The sequence below is a fragment of the Mytilus edulis genome, chromosome 12 (genome assembly GCF_963676685.1).
Source record: "Mytilus edulis chromosome 12, xbMytEdul2.2, whole genome shotgun sequence".
NCBI lineage: Eukaryota > Metazoa > Mollusca > Bivalvia > Mytilida > Mytilidae > Mytilus > Mytilus edulis.
In genome coordinates, this window is record NC_092355.1 from 14,147,443 (window position 1) to 14,168,233 (window position 20,791).

General features: G+C 32.8%; 1 protein-coding gene across 2 annotated transcripts; it reads left to right on the forward strand.

Moving 5' to 3' along the window:
• The first annotated feature begins 783 nt into the window (after window positions 1-783).
• LOC139497259 (uncharacterized) lies at window positions 784-20,791 on the forward strand. 2 transcript variants are annotated; one of them, XM_071285439.1, is made up of 8 exons: window positions 784-1,164; window positions 1,828-1,875; window positions 8,027-8,142; window positions 13,679-13,857; window positions 14,417-14,444; window positions 17,335-17,677; window positions 18,651-18,713; window positions 19,807-20,791. In XM_071285439.1, exons 1-8 carry the CDS (start codon window positions 1,128-1,130, stop codon window positions 20,304-20,306), a joined length of 1,314 nt encoding a protein of 437 aa, XP_071141540.1. In that variant the 5' UTR covers window positions 784-1,127; the 3' UTR covers window positions 20,307-20,791. The 2 variants fall into 2 exon arrangements, with proteins under 2 accessions (XP_071141540.1, XP_071141541.1); XM_071285440.1 differs by lacking the exons at window positions 784-1,164; window positions 1,828-1,875 and adding an exon at window positions 9,975-10,167 and having other exon boundaries at window positions 7,917-8,142.

The following is a 20,791-nucleotide window of genomic DNA, read 5'->3' on the forward strand; positions in this document are numbered from 1 at the left end:
GTCTTATTTGATACGCACTTTATTTGAAATGTACTAAATAAACTAATCCAAGATACCTGGATTGAAATTTTGTATAAGCGCTAACATGCGTTTCGTCTACAAAAAACAAATCAGTGACGCTCGAATAAAAAAAAGTTTAAAAGGCCGAATAAAGAATGGAGTTGAAGAGCATGATGGTTGTTGTTGTTTATTATGATTTATACACATTCTTATATTCGATAGTGATCCCAATCTCAACCCGTGCATGTTCAAATCCTATTATGTTGATTAGTTAACCTGTGGTATTTTTTTTAATTCAATTTTCCTATCTCTACTCATTCATGTTACAATTTTGTTATATTATTTGTTATCTTTTCATTATTTTGGTTTTATTATCCAACTTCAATATTTTGAAATACCTATTTTTACTAATATGCCATCGTATGATACTTGATATAGAAATATTTGTGTCTTAATTGATACGCATTTTCCTTTAACAATGTTTAAATTAAATTTACGTCCATATTGTTGTTTACTATAGATTTTTTTGTAAGTGTATACACTTTTGAAATTAGATAGTATTCTACATTTTTACGCCACCAAGTATTGAGATATTTTTAAATATATATTTTAACTAACACGTCTGTTTAGAAATACTTATGTTTTTTCAATACGCACTTTATTTTGAATGTACGTTATTATAATTGTTTACTATAAAATGTATACTTCCTCTATTGGATATTATTCCCTATCTCTAATCGACCATGTTAAATTCATCTCGTGTTATTTAATTCATTCATTCTTTTTTATTTTTGGCTATCTTATTCTAACATTTCTTTAATATTGTTTCATTTTCATTGGAAAATGCCTGTACCAAATCAAACATTTAAAAGTTATTTTTTTACTCGTTCCGTTGAAAATGTTTGATTTTGTTAGTTTTTATGGACTATTTTGTAAATCCCCTAGGACTTCCAATTCTTTTGTTAAAAGGTTTTTCAACGAACACGTGATTGTATCTTATTTAGGGTGTTTAACTACTTGTACCCTTTATTTAATACGCATTTTCTTTTAAATGTTCTTCCTAGTAGTTGTTTACAATTTCTCTTTTAACGACGAGCGTTTACTTCACTTGAATCTATACACAAACCATGGAATGTTGTGATCCAGATCCAATACGGATTAAAGGTAAATTATCATATTTAAACTATTAGATGTATAATACAAAAAGTCGGACTACTATCAGATACAATAGAAAATGGAAGAGGGTATGTCTCAAATGACAACCACCGAATCAACGAATAAAATACACAGCCGTAAACAATCGGATTCAAATTTTATTACGGTAAAAAACATGTTCGAATGAGCAAATATTCAGATTGGCAATACATACCATATGTAGGTCTTTTAAAAGGAGTCAATCTAAATACAGGACGGGAAATAAGGATTGTCACTGGAAAATGAGGATATATTGGTTAAGAACGAAAAATTAGATTATAAGGTTGAAATGCCGTATGTTGAACTGTCACCATGAATAAAAAATGGAGGACAAGTCGAGTCAAGTCGCAAAAGAAAAACAATAATAACAAACAACTATCCAAAATACATACAATAAATAAAAACAGACGACATCGACACCACCAAAGTGAACAGCATAACCCCACTAAAAATCGCGGGTTTGTTCATGTCGCCCAGAATGATTCCTGTTCCACTATTGCTTATGTAAGTACAAATTATGTGGTGAATTTCATCCAATTATAGTATATTCAAGGCAAAGAGATAGTGGGTGGTCAATGGTACAAATAAGATACGAAAATTGCTAACCTATATTATATATCTTTTTCATTATAGAGCCAACAAGTCGAGTAGTGAAGACTGGATACCTAACTATTTATGAACGTATGTTTAATAAGAAGTTAGTTTAGCGGCAGAACTTACAACATTTACAAACCGTTGAACAATTTCATTGAAAATTGATATTCTGATTAAATATCATACAATGGGGTTTCATTTTAATTGTCCTCGATTGAGTGAAAATTAGTTAGAATTGTGAAAATGAACTAGTGTGCACGTAAGTGACGTCAAAACACTGTATTACGACGTTATATTCCTAAAAATGTTTTCTTTCCTGCAAATGAACATGTTGAACAAAAACATAAGTTATTCACCTAGTAACAAGTAGACTTTGAAAAATCAGGACATTAGCGCTAATATGAGTCTTTAAAACACTGTACTCATTTCCTAGGAGATTGATGTCTAGTGAATTAAATTTACACTCGTCAATTGACACTAATGCTTAACTTTTTAGTAGATCAAAACACGTAACAGTAAACTAAGAATTAAAACAAATACACGATGATAACAAAATAGTAAGATAAAACCAAGGAGCAATTAAAAAACATTCAACCAAAAGGGACAACATTACAATTTTCAGTTCAATATAAACTCGTCATAGATATATGACTTAAATGAGAGCCAGACTTGCGTTAAGGCAACTAAAGACACGTCAGGGACGCTCAAATCAATTAATCTGAACAGTACAAAGAAACAAGATATTTAAAACAAAACCTCACATAAAAATAGGGATAAGCATTGTAACAGGAGGGTCGGGTGGCTATGCGTCACCGTTCCCTCTTGTCGATTAATGGTTCGTTCCGCTGCGACTGAGCTCTGGCAAATGAGACCAAATACAGATGATATTCAGATACTTTATTAAAATGTTCCACATAATGTACATGTGAACAGTGAAACTAAATCATAAAGTTAGTTAAGTGAAGCAAAATCTGTTGGTCGGATTAATGATAAACCAATGTAGTAATAAATGAAAGGCGGATTATTGATAAATCCAGGTTGTCTATTTGAGACCCAGTACAAAATATTTCTTTAATAAGTCTACTTTTCACAAGTCCATTTAAGAAGGTATGAATCTTCTACGAGAATGGCAAAATCTTCTCTTAAATATCCAGTAAGTTGGATGAAACGTCTACCAAATCATTACCATATTATTTATATTAATATACACTTTGTTATTCCTTTATCTGACAGTGAAATAGTTCATTTTGCGTCATCTCGTATTTAACAAAGGGAGATTATTCCACAGCATCTCCGTTACATTACTCCCTTCTTAAAACTTGAAATACAGCGCAGCTTTATTTCTAGTTAAACTTTCGAAATAATCTCTCACTGGTTATCGTCCCTTTAGACACATTTATCACCGTCTGTAGCGTGATGAACTTCTTTCACTTGTATGTAGGAGACGTTTGATCCCCATGACAAGTAAGCTGTGCATACGTAAATGTTTAGCAAGTACACTTGCTGAAATGAGAAAGCAAACTTGAGAAAACTATACTTTAAAGTCAATTAAAACAAAACATATACATAATGTTCATACTGCTTTTAAATTGTTATACAGCGTTTGTAAATATTCACACAGCTAACCTAGGTACCGGTACTATTTTTCCCAAGTCCTATTAACGGCCCCCTTATGGAAATTTAAGCCCTCTGGCACATAGTTGTGGTAGCAGTATGGCTATGCTGCGGCTTTCTTGCTGAAAACTGTTGCGGCTTCGATGCAGCGATAGCATATTTCGTATGCAAATTAGTTTTCTGGCACCATAATTGCGGCTACATTCTGGCACCGTTGCGGCAATATTCTGGCATCATGTTGCAGCACTGATGCGGCTATAACGTATTTCGTATGCAAATTAGTTTTCTGGCATTATTGTGGCGCTGTTGCAGCGCTAATACGGCTATATTCTTGCATCATTTTAGTGACAAAACATGCGAATAGGCCGTGCTTGGTATAAAATGTATTGTGCCGGCAAAAACAAGTTGTCAATGCATATATATGACATGCATTCATGCATTATAAATTTATATGCACAGGCACCTAAAATAAATGTCAGCGGTATCTGCATAAAAAATAATGAAAATTTTTAATGTGCCCTAAGTTTAGCAAATAATATTATGTTATTTACCAAACTACAAGTATGCAATTAAACGACTGCAAAAAAAACCCACAAACTTCACCGATACATGTATAGTGAACTCAGATGAGGCCATGTTATTGAAATACACAATGCAAGATTGATCTTTTCTATACATGCAATTACTTGATATGAGTTTACTTACGAGTCTTCAAATCTTCCAAAAAAACCCAGCTAGAACACCAAATTCTTCAATACAATCATAATCACAAGAAACATGATGGATTTCTAACACACTAGTACATGGAATAGCTAAAAACGCTGGAAGTTCTGGCTATATTGTGGTGCTCATTAATTTTGAAAGGAATTAGTGTCGCAATGATGCCAGAACAATGCCGCTAGTAGCATCATCCGGCACTACTCCGGCAACAAAATTCTGGCAACCTGATTAGGTTGCAGCTTTAAAGCCGCAACGCTGCGACAATGCTGCAGCAACATTTTAAATTTCATAAGGGGTTATAACCAATTAACTCTGTAAACACTTCACCAAAATGAAAGACATATTATAAACATATACACCAGAAAATAGACATATTATAAACATATACACCAGAAAATAGACACATCAATGTGTCATTCACAGATATACAATCCATTAGTCACATTGACTTGTGAATGTAAATCTCACCAGTAGCAGCTATACTAGATACCCCTACTCACATTTTCGAAAGTACTAGTCTAACCTAACCACTCTGGTCCTACAATAATTCTCAACCCTCGTGAGAAAAAACACATTCAGTCCAAAGTTATATGTCGCAACTATATGCTATATACTTAAATATAATTACATGTTTTCAGAATGTAAGTGTATTCGTGTGGTTGCTAAAACTTACAAGTGTCTACAAAATGTAATGTATGGAATCATTGAACTCTCAAATATATTCTGCTCTGTCTCTAATACTAACAGTTGTATACTGCATATTACTTCTATATATTTATTATATTTTATATTAACATACCTACAAATGTATCTATTCCTTTCCTTTTTTTTTTATTTAACCCTAGTGTATTCCATTTACCAATAGTTTAATATGTGAACATCAAGTTTCATACATAAAATCAACAACATATACATACACATGTACAATGGTATCATAAAATTCATATACTTAGTTTAGTAAAAATAAATGTATCATATCTGGATCTCACTACCAAGTTTCAACACAAGTCAGATAACACATTGGCCACCAAAAATGTAACAGGAGGGTCGGGTGGCTATGCGTCACCGTTCCCTTTTGTCGATTAATGGTGTTCGTTCCGCTGCGACTGAGCTCTGGCATATGAGACCAAATACAGATGATGTTCAGATACTTTATTAAAATGTTCCACATAATGTACATGTGAACAGTGAAACTAAAACATAAATTTAGTTAAGTAAAGCAAATTGTGTTGGTCTGATTATTGATAAACCCATGTAGTAATAAATGTAAGGCGGACTAATGATAAATCCAGGTGGTCTATTTGAGACCCAGTACAAAATATTTCTTTAATAAGTCTACTTTTCACAAGTCCATTTAAGAAGGTACACATCTTCTACGAGAATGGCAAAATCTTCTCTTAAATATCCAGTTTCGTCTACCAAATCATTACCATATGATTTATATAAATATACACTTTGTTGTTCCTTTCTCTGACAGTGAAATAGTTCGTATTTAGCAGAGGGAGATTATTCCACAGCATCTCCGTTACACATATCTAAAAGGAAAAAGTGTTTGCTCCACATTTACATCCATCTACATACATTTTAGTGTACATAAATAAATTTGACTAAAATATACTCTTTCCAATTGTGAACTTTCCATTTCTAAGTAGCAACATTCCAGCAGCACCTACATACGGGGTGTATATCTCACAATTGATACGATATTTCCCGTGCTTGTATTTCCTATCATGATTTTCTTGATAGAGGGTTGCTGCTCACAAGGAAGCTATTAAACCAAGAGTTCCAAATGATGAAGTTGAAATCATCCCTTCGTAAATTTTACGGACGCCATCAAGAGTTTGTTGACCGTTATGGAATAACCGTTTCACATATGATATCGGATATGTTCCTTACGTCGTAACTACAATTCCCTTTCCTTTTATCAATGTGACCTATCGAATTATACTATTTACTGGATTTGATATAACATGAGCAACACGACGGGTGCCATATTTGAAGCAGGATCTAAAACCCTTTCGGAACACCTAAGATCAGTTTTTGGTGGGGTTCGTGTTGCTTATTCTTTAGTTTTATATGTTGTGGCATGTGTACTATTGTTTGTCTGTTTATCTTTTTCTTATTTAGCCATAGCATTATCAGTTTATTTTCGATTTATGAGTTTGACTGTCCTCTTTCAAAGTATCTGCGATGGATCATAGTTTTATGTTAAAGGGTTCATTTATGTTTGGTTTAAGTTTCAAGTGTTGTTTTGGGACGATCTTGTTTATGATTGTCTGTTTAATATCTACCGATAAACTTGTTTTTTCTTTGTCTTAAAATTTGTTTTTCACTTTAATTTCACATATCGTTATAAGATTATTATGATTTTCACTATCTGTTGACCTTCCCGGACTATATGTGACCCGCCACGACATATCCAGGCTTATGGAGGTAGAAAGTCATTGTGAGAAAAACGCCGTTAACTATATGTGACTAGCCACTTCAAGGCTTAGGGGGGTACATTGTCTAAAATTTGCTTTTTGTATATTTATCTAGAAGATCTAGTCATGTTATTATGACATATTTGTTGTAAAAGCAACGAGTCATAATCATAGTTCTAATACGACTTTTATTTATTGAAGGCACTAATTTATAAAACACAAAAGTATTGTATTTATTAGCTCTCATTGATGTTCAATAGCGTAATTGAATAAAATATCAAAGACTTAAATTTGCTACAATTTAAACAATTCTTATCTCTTTTTTAGAACATGTAATTTAAACTTGTTGAAGTGAAGTTAGTTTAAAATTTCTCAAAGTAAACTTTAAGAATTCCTTTTTTTTAATTTAGATTTATTATGCATGTCTCTAAACATAGTATGCGACGCGTAACAGATTATGAGGTGTTCTCATATATGCATTTGATACGGTGCATTTATTATGGATATATATCAGACTTCATTTATGAAAGAAAATCTTAAGAGCAGAGCATTTTTGTTTTGTTTGTAACTCTATTTTAGAACATGTAATTTAAAATTGTTGAAATATGTTTAAAATTTGTCAAAGTAAGCTTTAAGAATTCCTTTTTTTTGATTTAGATTTATTATGCATGTCTCTTTACATAGTATGCGACGCGTAACAGTTTATAAGTAGGTGTTCTCTTATATGCATTTGATACGGTGCATTTATATTTCAGACTTCATTTATGAAAGGAAATCTATAGAGCAGAAATTTAATTTTTTTTTGTATCAATTTAAAATGTAGATTCAAATATTTTTCACTTCAAACGATAAACTAAAACTTCTTCAAAACTTACATATGATGTATAGTTCTGCGTCCGCAAAAAAGAAGCCAAGGAAAGTGTTTATCTCTTCTTCACAATACGCATTTCATTGAATCTCGATATTTATCATGTTTACAATTTTTCTAACAATGACGTTCTACCTTCATAAGTCTGCAAATGTCATGGCGGGTCACATATGAGATCAACTCCCTATTGTTTGTTCAGATTTTTTTCAAAGTTGATTTATTTTTTTATTATATCATGTTTCATTACTGTTTTGTTATAAGTACGCTAATCGGTATTTATGCATCCCACCGTTTTATCAGCGTCATATTGAGCCATCCCTATCTACAATACTTTATTTGTAAGAGGGTTACACATTTAGAAAAGCATAACAAAAAATGCAAACATATACATAATATATTTCGAATTATGGAAATGAAAATAGATTGCTATGCCCTTTCCTTTGTGTTTATGCATTTTAAATTTAAGTTCCGTAACTGACGAAAGATATCAAAATTTTAAATGCAAACATTGTATCACAATATAACAAAAACATGGCGCAGACATGTTAAAGAAAGCATTTTCAATGCGTTACTGTTGACTCTCGTCTATTCTATATATTTTGATATTACACAGGTGGATTTTTCGTCAACGAATGGAAAGACCGGTATTTTAAATTGTATGCCGACAGCAGTCTTTTATGGTACCATGGAAACAACGATGGGCATCACAAGGGTGGTATAAGGATAAAGGTAATATTCTTCCACTTTTGTATGAATATCTTTTTCCAATTATGGAACACCACTTACAGTAGTGTATCTGTATTCAAACTTATCATACAATTGTAAAACTTATTTATACTCATAAAATTAGATTCTGAACGGACACTTTTGTACAGTATCAATAGAAGGGATACAGTTTTAAAAGTCATAGGAAGATGTGGTCAGAGAGCCAATGAGACAACTTTTCATCCAAGTCATGATATTTAAACTTTTACCATCATTATAATCGCTTATGAACCACATAGACAAACGACAACCACTGATCAATAGGTTTCTAAAATTTATATATGTACGTGTAAATTTAAAATTTAGCAGTATACCGTTTTACATTTAAGATTAACCAGGAATAAACTGAAAATCCTATTGTACTGTATATGTAAAACGTGGAGAAAACCCTGTCTCTCCTTATTTATTTGTCTTCATACTCATACAACACATTTTGACAAAGCACTGTTAAGTAGCCACGTTATATATATGTTTTTTTACAAACTGTTATTATTATAATTAGATGAATAAAATGAACAAACGATCAAGTGAAATTAGATATTTGTTTAACTGTATATCTGAATCCTATTTTGATATTCTCACCTAAGGTGACACTTGCAACCACAAGTAACGTACTATTTGTTACATTTACATGTTTGCAGATCATGCATGTTCATTTGCAATTGAAGTTTTGGTAAAAATGTCAAATATTATATAACAATTGTCCTCCCACATTATGCTTACTTCCGATATCTTCAATTTCAGTGATCATAATTTAATTAATGTATTTCTGATCAACATGTTTAATACAAGAGATTAACATATTTAATTAGCGTGAATTTTTCAAATATTTAAAATATAAAGTTCTTATTTCAATAACAATTGAAGTTTTTTATATCAATTTGAGAGTTAAGTTATGTTGATCTGTTATATACATTTGTATCTAATAAACTTGACCAACTTCCGACCATATGAGTATTTTTTTTAAATGAGGCTTAAGGTCCAATTACTCATACGGTCTGTAACATATACGATGTCATTTTATAATCATATCAAGCTTTTTGTAATTAATACATATACATCAATAAGTTTAACAAATAACAAAGAGACATAAAACGAAACGAAGGTCATGTGATAAAGCATTTCTGGTCTATATGTTCGACTGATATATTTGAAAATTTTCTATGCATTATAGGTTAAGTGAACCCTGCCTTAAACAAAACTAATTATAAGATATGGCAACATTTTTAAATTATTTTCTCTCATGTAAGTACTGGAATAGTTTGTTCTAGTCTGGTCAATATTCAACTCTATTTAAGGTCCATCAGACGATTTCAACAATAAAACATATTAGGTAACCTTGTATGGTTAATCTGTTTTCTAATTCTTAAGTGTTTATCTATCGATTATACTTTTTTCAGATATAATATAAGATATACATGATATATTCGGCAAATATTCAAGCAAGTTCTACAAATCTTTAGTAATGGGCAGTAACGAGTCAGCTCACGTTTTCGACAATGTTTACTTATACATAGATCTAGTCTTGTTGGTCAATTTTTTGCTATTTAAATTTTCCGTTTATCTTTCCGATTATACAATAATCAAGATAACCTACAAAAATGAAAATAAAATGGTAAAATGTGTCATGGAAAGGTTTTAAATCCTATAGTAGTCGTCTAGCTATTTTGTTGAAAAAAGACAGCAGAAAAATCTTATCATTTCGTACATGCATGCCTTTGTCAGATTTTCTGTATTTTTCTAAGGCTTCAAATCAATCGACAAAACTTATATTTTACCTCTATGTTCTATTTTAGAATATTGTTAAATTCGATAACCAAATAGTGATTGTGGGTACGTCTAGTTGAATTTAGTTCAATAGTTTCAGAGTAGTTGATTTTTGTAAGAATAAACGACGACGGACGATGGACTGAATGTGATGCGAAAATTTCACTTGGCCCTCTACACCATGTGAGATAAGGTGTAGCCATGGATGAAAGAATATGACAGGTGAGATATAACCAGCTTGTACCCAAAACGTAATGCCTAAAAGCTGGCTTGGCTGATTTAACCATCGAAGACTAACACCAGCAGCACGATCGACCTAATACCATCAATTTAGAAATTATTGCTAGATTTTAATTATTTAAAAAATATAAAGCAACTACACGGTAGGTATAGTGTCCGGCTGGGATCGTGGGTTTTCGAGTGATTTGATCGGGCTTTTTCGAGTGATTTGATTGGGCTTTTTCGAGTGAATATCAAAAATGTAAACAAACAGACTTGTTTTCTAACAAAACGTGATATAGAAGCTTGAGTTTGATATACAAGGTTATACATGATATGTTAGTATTTGAAATATACAGATAGTATCATTCTGACATTGCTTTTCGTTTAAAAAGATAAATTAAGCCTTAAAATGCTTTCATTTCAAAATACCGAAGAAAGCCATTCTCTTACACATACCAATGCAAATGTCGACGGAAATGCATACATGGAATCTATATATCCTTGGATATACAGACACTTTACAAAAACTATTGTTATTGCATTGAAAACGACATTTTGAGACTAAATTCAGTTTTTCATGTCCGCACTTTTTCGAGAGTAGTTCCGGTTTTTCGAGTGTGTCCTTTTTTTATCGAGTGATTGTACACATTTCTAATAGCTAAAAATGTTATGTGTTTACGACATAAAGGCTCAAATTAGGTACTTTCAAGGCACATGGTGTATCAACACTTGCATTTTATCATGAAACAAGTATCGTTCATTTGTATATATTATTTTTCTCACATCTTATAAATTGCATGAACAGTATTTATCCGTGATGTCAACAATCTATTGTGAGTGTTCCGGCCCATGTAAGTATTTGGACCTCATGGGATAACTATTACTGAACAGCAAAATGTCGACTTGGAAAATAACTTCCAAAAATGTCTTAATGAACTGTTAAACAAGAGTTCAACTGTTTTACTAACTGACAAAAAAAAGCCGATATGATAAAGAGTCTAATAATTGATACTAGAGACGGACAGAAAACAGATACACACAGATTAAGACAATTGATTGAAAGACAATGAGTTTCAACTTGTAACTTGTGCTGTTTTGAATAGCCTTTGAACTATAAAAATCATACATTTCACTTTACCGTATTATTGAATCGTTTCTAATGTATACATATATGGTCCCAAATTATTTTTTTCGCCACCTCTTTCGCAAAAACAATATATAACATAAATATATCTTTCGTTTACAATTTTCCTTTTTTTCTACCCCAACCAAACTAAACCGTTAGTGTTCATGTTTGAATGGAATGGTTTTGAACTAGTCATTTGGGGCCCTTTATAGCTTGTTGTTCGGTGTGAGCCAAGGCTCCGTGTTGAAATGCCGTACCTTGACCTATAATGGTTTATTTTTATAAATTGTTATTTGGATGGAGAGTTGTCTCATTGACACTCATACCACATCTTCCTATATCTATCATATGGTCCGACCATACGCCTACATTTGAATATATGAGTATACGCATATGGTCGTGACCATACGCGTATGGTCCTAATGCACATATGGTCCGGAACATAAGCATAGACAATTCGAATTGAGACGTTCATACGTATATTGTATAAGATGAGATGTATGTTTGTTCTTAAATGAGTATACATCATAAAATTGAGAATGGAAATGGTGAATATGTCAAAGAGACAACAACCCGACCATAGAACAGACAACAGCCGAAGGGCACCAACAAGTCTTCAATGCAGCGAGAAATAACCACAACCGGAGCCGTCAATCAGCTGGTCGCTAAACAAAAATACTAGTTAAGTGATTAATGAACGCCATACTAAATTTCAAATTGTACACAAGAAACTAAAATTAAAAAGAGTACAAGACTAAGAAAGGACAGAGGATTCAGTCTTGGGACAGGCGCACAAATGCGGCGGGGTTAAACATGTTTGTGAGATCTCAACCCTCCCCCTATACCTCTAGCCAATGCAGAAAAGAGAACGCATAACAATACGCACATTAACATTCAGTTTAAAAGAAGTCCGAGTCTGATGTCAAAAGATGTAACCAAAGAAAATAAACAAAATGACAATAATACACAAATAACAACAGACAACTAGCAGTTAACTGACATGCCAGCTCCAGACTCCAATTAAACTGATTGAAAGATTAAGTCTTCATCATATGAATATCAGGCACAATCCTTTCCGTTCGGGGTTTAGTATTACACATTCATAACATATAGGAGAAGAATATAACACGTGTCATGCCAACAACTTGTAGACTATTCCATTATCTATTTGTCTGGTATCTTGTATTATTTATTTTATTGTTTAAAAACTGGAAACCAAAAATGACTAAATGCTACAACTGTGAGGAGGAGTCTGATTATGCAAACATAATAATTGGTCATACAGCAACTAAACACTATGATAACTTCCTTTCAATAAAAGAAGTGTCTAAAAAATGGAAAATAGGAATAGTAATCAAGACATTGCAATGTTGTTCCTGTTGTCGTTCGAAGCACTGGACAATCTAGCTGGTGATAGAATATATAATATACACATTTTGTATTTGTCTATCATTGCAAAGGATCATATTTAGGCTAATGAACTATTCATTTCATTGTTGATTTTATCTGAAATTTCGTTCAAATTTGGTATTCAATGGCAATAAAAATGGGGTGGATTAAGTGTGTGTTTTTTATTAATAGGTTTCTTTTATTAATCTTTGGAGTTCACCACAAGAAATATTATTAACTATAAAATCAAAAGTAGCCTGAAATGAAGTTAAAATGAATATGAGTTCCCTGCATAATGTTCTCGACACCGTTTTGTTAAGGATCAAGTAATTTCTAAATGAACACTGGAAAGTAGTTGTATAACGCTCTCCAAACATAAAATTGAAAAAAAGATTCATTTTGATATGTTTTTGATAACTTATTGGGAATATATGATATTGTCCTTCACTTTATTACAGTTATAAACTAAACAAAAGTATTTTTTTAAAGTCTAGAATACCTTCAAATTTTCGGTAAAAAAACCCGGATCATTTGTCTAAAAACCCTGACAATTCTACAGTTCTACCCTCGAAAAAAATGGGGCAATAACAAACACTGATTTGTTTTATTAAATACAAGGACATTGAGCTTCTTTGTATATCAAAATATATCTAATATTCAATATAAGATGGGTAGTAATGTTAAAACTGTTATATTATATATTTCGTTAATTGAACTTATCGAATGTTTAATCACTCGAAAAAGTCCAAACTACACTCGAAAAAAATGGACCAAATCACTAGAAAAACCACGATCTTAGCCGGACACTATACTTACCGTGAACTAGTTGAATATAATAAAAAAAAATAAGAACTCGAATCTGATATCCGAGAATTATATCTGTAATGTATTTTTTCTTAAAATTGCGCATTTTTGTAAAAAATAAAATGGAAAATAGTTATAATTAGGGATTATTTTTAAAAACAAATACTATATTATTTTTGATTTGTTTTACAGATGGTTGCACATTTCATTGCAGTTGGACCAATGTGCCTTCATACAGTTGGTTTCCCAAAGCTTCCAAAAGGCAGACATGTCATACATTTGATGGGTGTTCCTGATATCTTCAAAAAGAACACTAAAAGAAGAAACATTAAAATGAACTGGATTTTGTTCCCGACAGATGGAGACATGCAGTACGTAATTACAACACATATGATACAGCTGGGTCAGTTCAAAACTCTCTAAAAATCTGTGTTCGTAGACATCCTCGAACTGTTCGTCACTATGATTCCAAGTACATAACTAAAAATGATCACTACGAGGAACTTAATATAGAATTAACACCGAAATGCAATTATGTACGTGATATACGGGGAAATCAACGTTATCCATTTTTCTGCCAAATATGCGCATTTTGACATGTCTCTTCGGTAATGTTCGAGGTTAACTCATTTGAAAGCTATTCACCAAAAACACCTAGACATTATTGCCATATCCGTGCGAAGAATCAGAGTTGTGCATGAGGGCGATATATTCCGTAATTCAAAATAAGTTCATATATTGTGTAATTTATATATTTTTATTTTATTTATTTTGTAAAAAGAAAACACTAAATCTTTCTGTTTATGCAAGTAATAGCTATTGCGTTAAAGAGGCATTTGCTGTCAAACCCATTTCACCGCTTTCAATCAAATTAAAATATTAAAATGTATTTCCAAATTACAAATTATTTTCATTCATTATTAATTGCAGGGCATGGCTTCAGGCTATTAAACCAACGGTAGGTACAATAAAATTCTCATTTGATATGTGCAGCGAAACGCTTTACCTCTTGCACTTTATTTCATAGTATGTACCTCACTTTGACTTTCGTATTTCATACATTTTTACAATTCTAATATAAAAAGTAAACTTATAATTGGTCTACTGATTGTCTTATTTTACCTGAATGCTTGTATCACAGGTCGTGTAAAACAAATTCAGTTACTACGTTTAATATATGGTAAATACACTCATTAGCGTATTAGTATTCATGTTAGTTCAATTTTTGACAATGATTGAGCTGACCATCAGTTCATGAATGCAGTGAAGACGAATAGCAAACTTTGCAACTTATATGTCAATCAAACAATAAAAAATTAGTGATATTGAAGGCCCTTAACTCCAGAAGTAAAGGATAGTAGAGACTGGTGAAATAATGTATATTAAGACAAATCATTACATAATCAGATGACAAAATGAGCAGTCTAAATATAGGCATATGTAATAAAGTTGGTGTTGACATTTTTGATGTTTTGAAAGAAAAATCAATTTCACTTTCAACTAAATTGAAAAAAAAGATGAAAAAGAGAAAAGATCTTACCTTAATCTTTCCTTTGCCAAAAAAGGTATCGATGGCGTCAACTTAGGCAATATCCTTCATCATAAATCAGTTCAATCGATTATACCTCTTTATTTCAAAGACCAGTCTGTACCACATGTGTACCAATCATTGCTTATACCTATACCAGACCTATTGCAACTAAAATTTTCAACTACAAACACGTTTTGCAGGATCTCGATATTGACGACTTCAAGTCTAAACCTCCTGATTGCACTTGTGCTAGTTACCAATTCACATATAATCCTGTTGGCCACGTTATTACCGGTGACCTCAACATTGTTAATAACACTTCTCTACGAAATGTGTTGTCGAAAGGTCCGAAATATCGTGAGCCGAAATCCATCAATTGGAAATACAACTTTAAATGGATTCAGTTGAGGATTATGCCAGTCAGTGGGCTAAGCGCGAGAAGGAAGACGTAGACACTCTTTCCAAATGGATTAAGGCAGTGAGGTCGTTAATACAAATCAGAATTAAGAAACTGAATGGGTCTATCCATGCCCATGCTACATCAATCTTTAAAGACCCAAATGTTGTAAAACACCTATCCTACCTCCATATCAAATATGTTGTTGTCCCCGCAGATAAAGCCCCAAACACCATCGTTTTTGTGTGTAAAACTCATTACATTAACTGCTTGATAAACGAACTAGGTATTGACAATTCACTTTGAAACTCAACATATACCCTCACGACACTTACCAAAGAGGAAATCCCGGATAATCATAGGTCTGTTCTGTGTTCCTTTGGAATTTCAACCAAAGATGAAGAACTGGATCTTCCATCACTGTTTTGGATACCTAAACTACATAAGTGTCCTTACAAACAACGGTATATCGCTGGGTCTTCCAAGTACTCCACGAAACCTCTTTCTAAATTATTAACATCCATTGTATCAGCAATCAAAGACGGGCTTCAAAGTTATTGTGAAACTGCCTATTCTAGAGGGGGCGTGAATCAGATGTGGATACTTAAAAATTCCAAAGATCTTTTAGAGTACAAACAATCTAACTCTCTTTCATCTTGTAACAGTATTAAAACATTTGACTTTTCTATTCTTTACACTAGTATTCCACATTTCAAACTAAGAGACAAATTGAAAGAGTTGGTATTGCTTTGCTTTATAAAAAAGAATGGCCAACGTAGAAACAAGTATCTTGTCTTAGGGAGGGATAAATCCTACTTTGTAAAGGACCACTCTGATTCAAACAAAAAATTCTCTGAAACTGATATTATCAAGATGCTTGATTTCTTGATTGACAACATATTTGTTACGTTCGGATGACGTGTTTTTCAACAGACTGTCGGCATTCCAATAGGAACAAACTGTGCCCCTCTACTTGCCGACTTGTTTCTTTATTATTATGAGGCTGACCTTATGCAGGAACTTCTTAGTAAGAAAGATAACAAGTTAGCAATATCCTTTAACTCTACTTTCCGCTATATAGATTATGTTCTTTCACTAAATAATTAAAAATTTGGTGACTATGTGGAACGCATTTATCCCATCGACCTAGACTAAGGATACCACAGATACAGTTAAGTCGGCCTCATATCTTGACTTACATCTAGAAATGGACAATGAGGGTCGGTTGAAAACAAAACTTTACGACAAAAGAGATGCGTTCAGCTTTCCAATTGTGAACTTTCCATTTCGAAGTAGCAACATTCCAGCAGCACCTGCATACGGGGTATATATATCTCCCAATTGATACAATATTCCCGTGCTTGCATTTCCTATCATGATTTTCTTGATAGAGGGTTGCTGCTTACAAGGAAGCTATTAAACCAAGAGTTCCAAATGGTGAAGTTGAAATCATCCCTTCGTATATTTTACGGACGCCATCACGAGTTGGTTGACCGTTATGGAATATCCGTTTCACAAATGATATCAGATATGTTCCTTATGTCGTAACTACAATCTCCTTCCCTTTCATGAATGTAACCTACCGAATTAAGACTATTTACCGGATTTGTTATCACATAACCAACACGACGGAGCCACATGTGGAGCACCTGAGATCACCCCTAGTTGTTTAGGTGGTTCGTGTTGTTTATTCTTTGGTTTTCTATGTTGTGTCATGTGTGCTGTTTATTGTTTGTCTTTTTCATTTTTAGCCATGGCGTTGTCAGTTTGTTTTAGATTTATGAGTTTGACTATCACTTTGGTATCTTTCGTCCTTCTTTTACATCACATTAGGGAAAATACATCAATAATGAGTTTATTCAAATGATATATATATAGTTCAAAAGTTGCTTTTTCGCCTTTGACCTTGAATTGTTGTAGCTGCCGTCTCCTCCTTTAAGACCAAAGCATCTTCACCATTCAATTAATAGACATAAGGTTAGACCAGAGCATCCTCACTATTCCGTTAATGAACATCAGGTTAGATCAGAGCATCCTCACCATTTAATTAATGGACATCAGGTTAGACCAGAGCATCCTCACCATTCAATTAATGGACATCAGGTTAGACCAGAGCATCCTCACTATTCAATTAATGGACATCAGGTTAGACCAGAGCATCATCAACATCCAAGAAATGGTACCCAGGTTACACCAGAGATTGCTCCTGAATCAAGTAATGGTGAACAGGTTAACTTATACCCAACAGTTAATGTTGTACGATGTAAGTATGAATAACTTAATACTTTACATTAACTAAAAATAGAAGTATTTAAAAAATTGAAAGACCGTTCTCGTAATAAAAAAAAATGCATGAATAGAAAATTTACATGACACATCCACAAAACAATGGTAAATACATAATGAGCATGTTGGAGTTAGTAGAAGACTGCATGTATTCGTTCTCTAATAGCAAGCCATTTTTCCTGACTAACAGACATTAGCTTTTAATGACGACAAACGATTTATGATAATTAGATTACATAGTAGATTAGCGAGGACCTTGTATGTTGCAAACCTCAAACATCCCGATTCGACGATTCCAATCCCGAACAAGAGACGATGTAATCACAGAATTTAAATTGCCAAATCATTAACAAATAGCATCACAAAAATGATCCAAAGACAATGAAATAGGTTTCAAACACAATTTAAGTCATTTCTGATGTAACGTACAAGCTCCTTGAGAATCTACTCTGTATTAATTATCATAAATCGTTTACTAACCGTTACTGACATACCAGGTCTATACCTCAATTAAGCTGATTAAAAGAATCCGTCTTCAAGTATTTATAAATGACTATCAGATCGATGTGACTTGTGGCGAAATAAAAATATATGTTAAACCATTTTACTTGTTTGGCTTCTCTGTTCCAAATTAGATTGTTTAACATAAGTGTATTATATAACAATTTACAAATCAAGTGTGTACGTTTTGTTCTGTCTTACTGATTTTTTGTGAAGTTCCACTTTTGATTTTTATGAGAAACACTTCTCCTTCCAATCGTATAATTTTTTTCGTACAACAAATATGTATTTCTTTTCATTTCCGCCATGTTGTAACAATAAAGCACTGTGTGCATATTTTTTAATAATGGCAACAGTAGTATATAAGTGTTCAAAAGTCATAAATCGACTGCAAAACGTCCGGGTTTTCAACGTTTTTTCAGTTTTGAATTAATCTATATAAATTTCAGACCAACCTGAATGTCAACATATAAACACTAGAGACGAAACAACCTTTTCAGGCATTCAAAGAGGTAAGGTAATATGTAAAAATAAAATATAGTAATATGAGATGTCATTTCAATAGCAAATAATAAGTGAATGTGTTACCTAAACGAGCTTCGACTTTTTTTTCTATTAACTATTGTTGTGATCCTGGTATAATAGATCAGTTGGTTTTAATGTTAAGTCCTAACTCATGATATATCACTGCTGGTATTGCTTCAATTAACATATTCCTTACTTCCATTACGATGTATTGCTCCAGAAAAGTTTCGTACCTTACACATGCCGTGTGTAATATAACTACGGTGTATAACTCTAGAAATGTTTTGTACCTTACACATGCCGTGTGTAGTATAACACCTTCTTTATTTCCATTACGATGTCTTGCTCCAGAAATGTTTCGTACCTTACACCTGCTGTGTGTAGTTTAACCCCTTCTCTACTTACATAACGATGTATCGATCCAGAAATGTTTCGTACCTCACCATGTTGTTTGCAATATAACACCTTCTTTATTTCCATTACGTTGTATTGCTCCAGATATGCTTCGTACCTTACACATTCCGAGTTCAATATAACACCGTCTTTATTTCCATTACGATGTATTGCTCCAGAAATGTTTCGTACCTTACCCATGCTGTGTGTAATATAACACTTTCTTTATTTCCATTACGATGTATTGCTCCAGAAATGTTTCGTACCTTACCCATGCTGTGAGCAATATAACACTTTCTTTATTTCCATTACGATGTATTGCTCCAGAAATGTTTCGTACCTTACCCATGTTGTGTTTAATAATACAGTATTTTGAGGCGTGGTTTAAAGTGTTTCTGGACACGAAACGTATATGGTTCATAACGATTTCTTGTGGGGAAAAGCACCAACAAAAAAACAGTAGATTAAATTAAATTGTTGCTGAAAACTATAAATATCAATACCGGATGGTAAAACAGAAAGATCCGAAGGAAATTCTATTAAAAAACAAGGTTTTGTTTTATCATTCTTCACAGTTTAAAAAAGATCTGTTTTTCTAATGAATTTGTCCATCAAAAGAAACTGAAGTATATCTTATTTATCAAAATAAAGTACTTACATGTGATGCTGTTTTATCATGTTCTGTAGGTGTTATCCTGGGAGGACCGTTAGGTTATGGTATTGATGGTTATGGGCCAGGTATTGGATGGGGTTGGGGATGGGGATGGGGACCAAATCCCTACGGTGGATTCTGGGAAAGTTGGAATGACGTTAGTGGCTGTGGAAGTGTGAACATTGATCGCATTGTCGGCGATTTGTGTCAAAAAAACAACAATTACGGCTATGATATAAATGATGTTGAGGATTTTGAAAGAGGAAACTTTAGTAACAATGGCGGTGATGGTTGTGGTGATGATGTTGATGGAAATGGTTTCTGTGATGAATGTTGTGGCGATGATTGCTGTTGGGATCATTGCTGTCAAGATAGTTGCTGCAAAGTGGGTTGCTGTGGAGAAGATTGCCGTGAACATGGTTGCTTTGGAACTGGTTGCTGTAAAATTGTCGATGGAGACGGCCGTCCTGGACATTTTGGTGCAGGTTGCGGGGGTGGTGGTGGTTGTGGAGGTTGTGGAGGTTGTGGAGGTTAAGATTTTGTAGTAAGGGAACGGCATTTTAACTTCAAGGTTTTTATCTATAAAAAAAAATCTGATCCCTAATTTGATTGAAAAAACTATTTCTGTTCAAATAGATGACCTAAAAATATTCTGAATCTAGATAATTCTAATACCTATAAGTATTAAATTTTGAAAATAAACCATTATTTCTGACTGAGACACAAAACATAAACCCCATTCTTTTTGAAGTTAGATAATTGCTCCCTCCACATCGTTTTTGTTTTATTATATGATGATGTGATATTTTATCATTGTGATACATTTCAATTGAAAACAAAATAACTTTATGTATTTCATGTGCTTGGTATATACTTGCCATATAAATTTTAACAGTTAATATTATGCAGGATCAATGTATTATTTTCCTTATATACTACGTTTCCTATCGCGTCTGATCTATTTGCCTGTTATCAGTTTACAAATTGAATAAAATTCTGCATAAAAATTGCTTCACATCA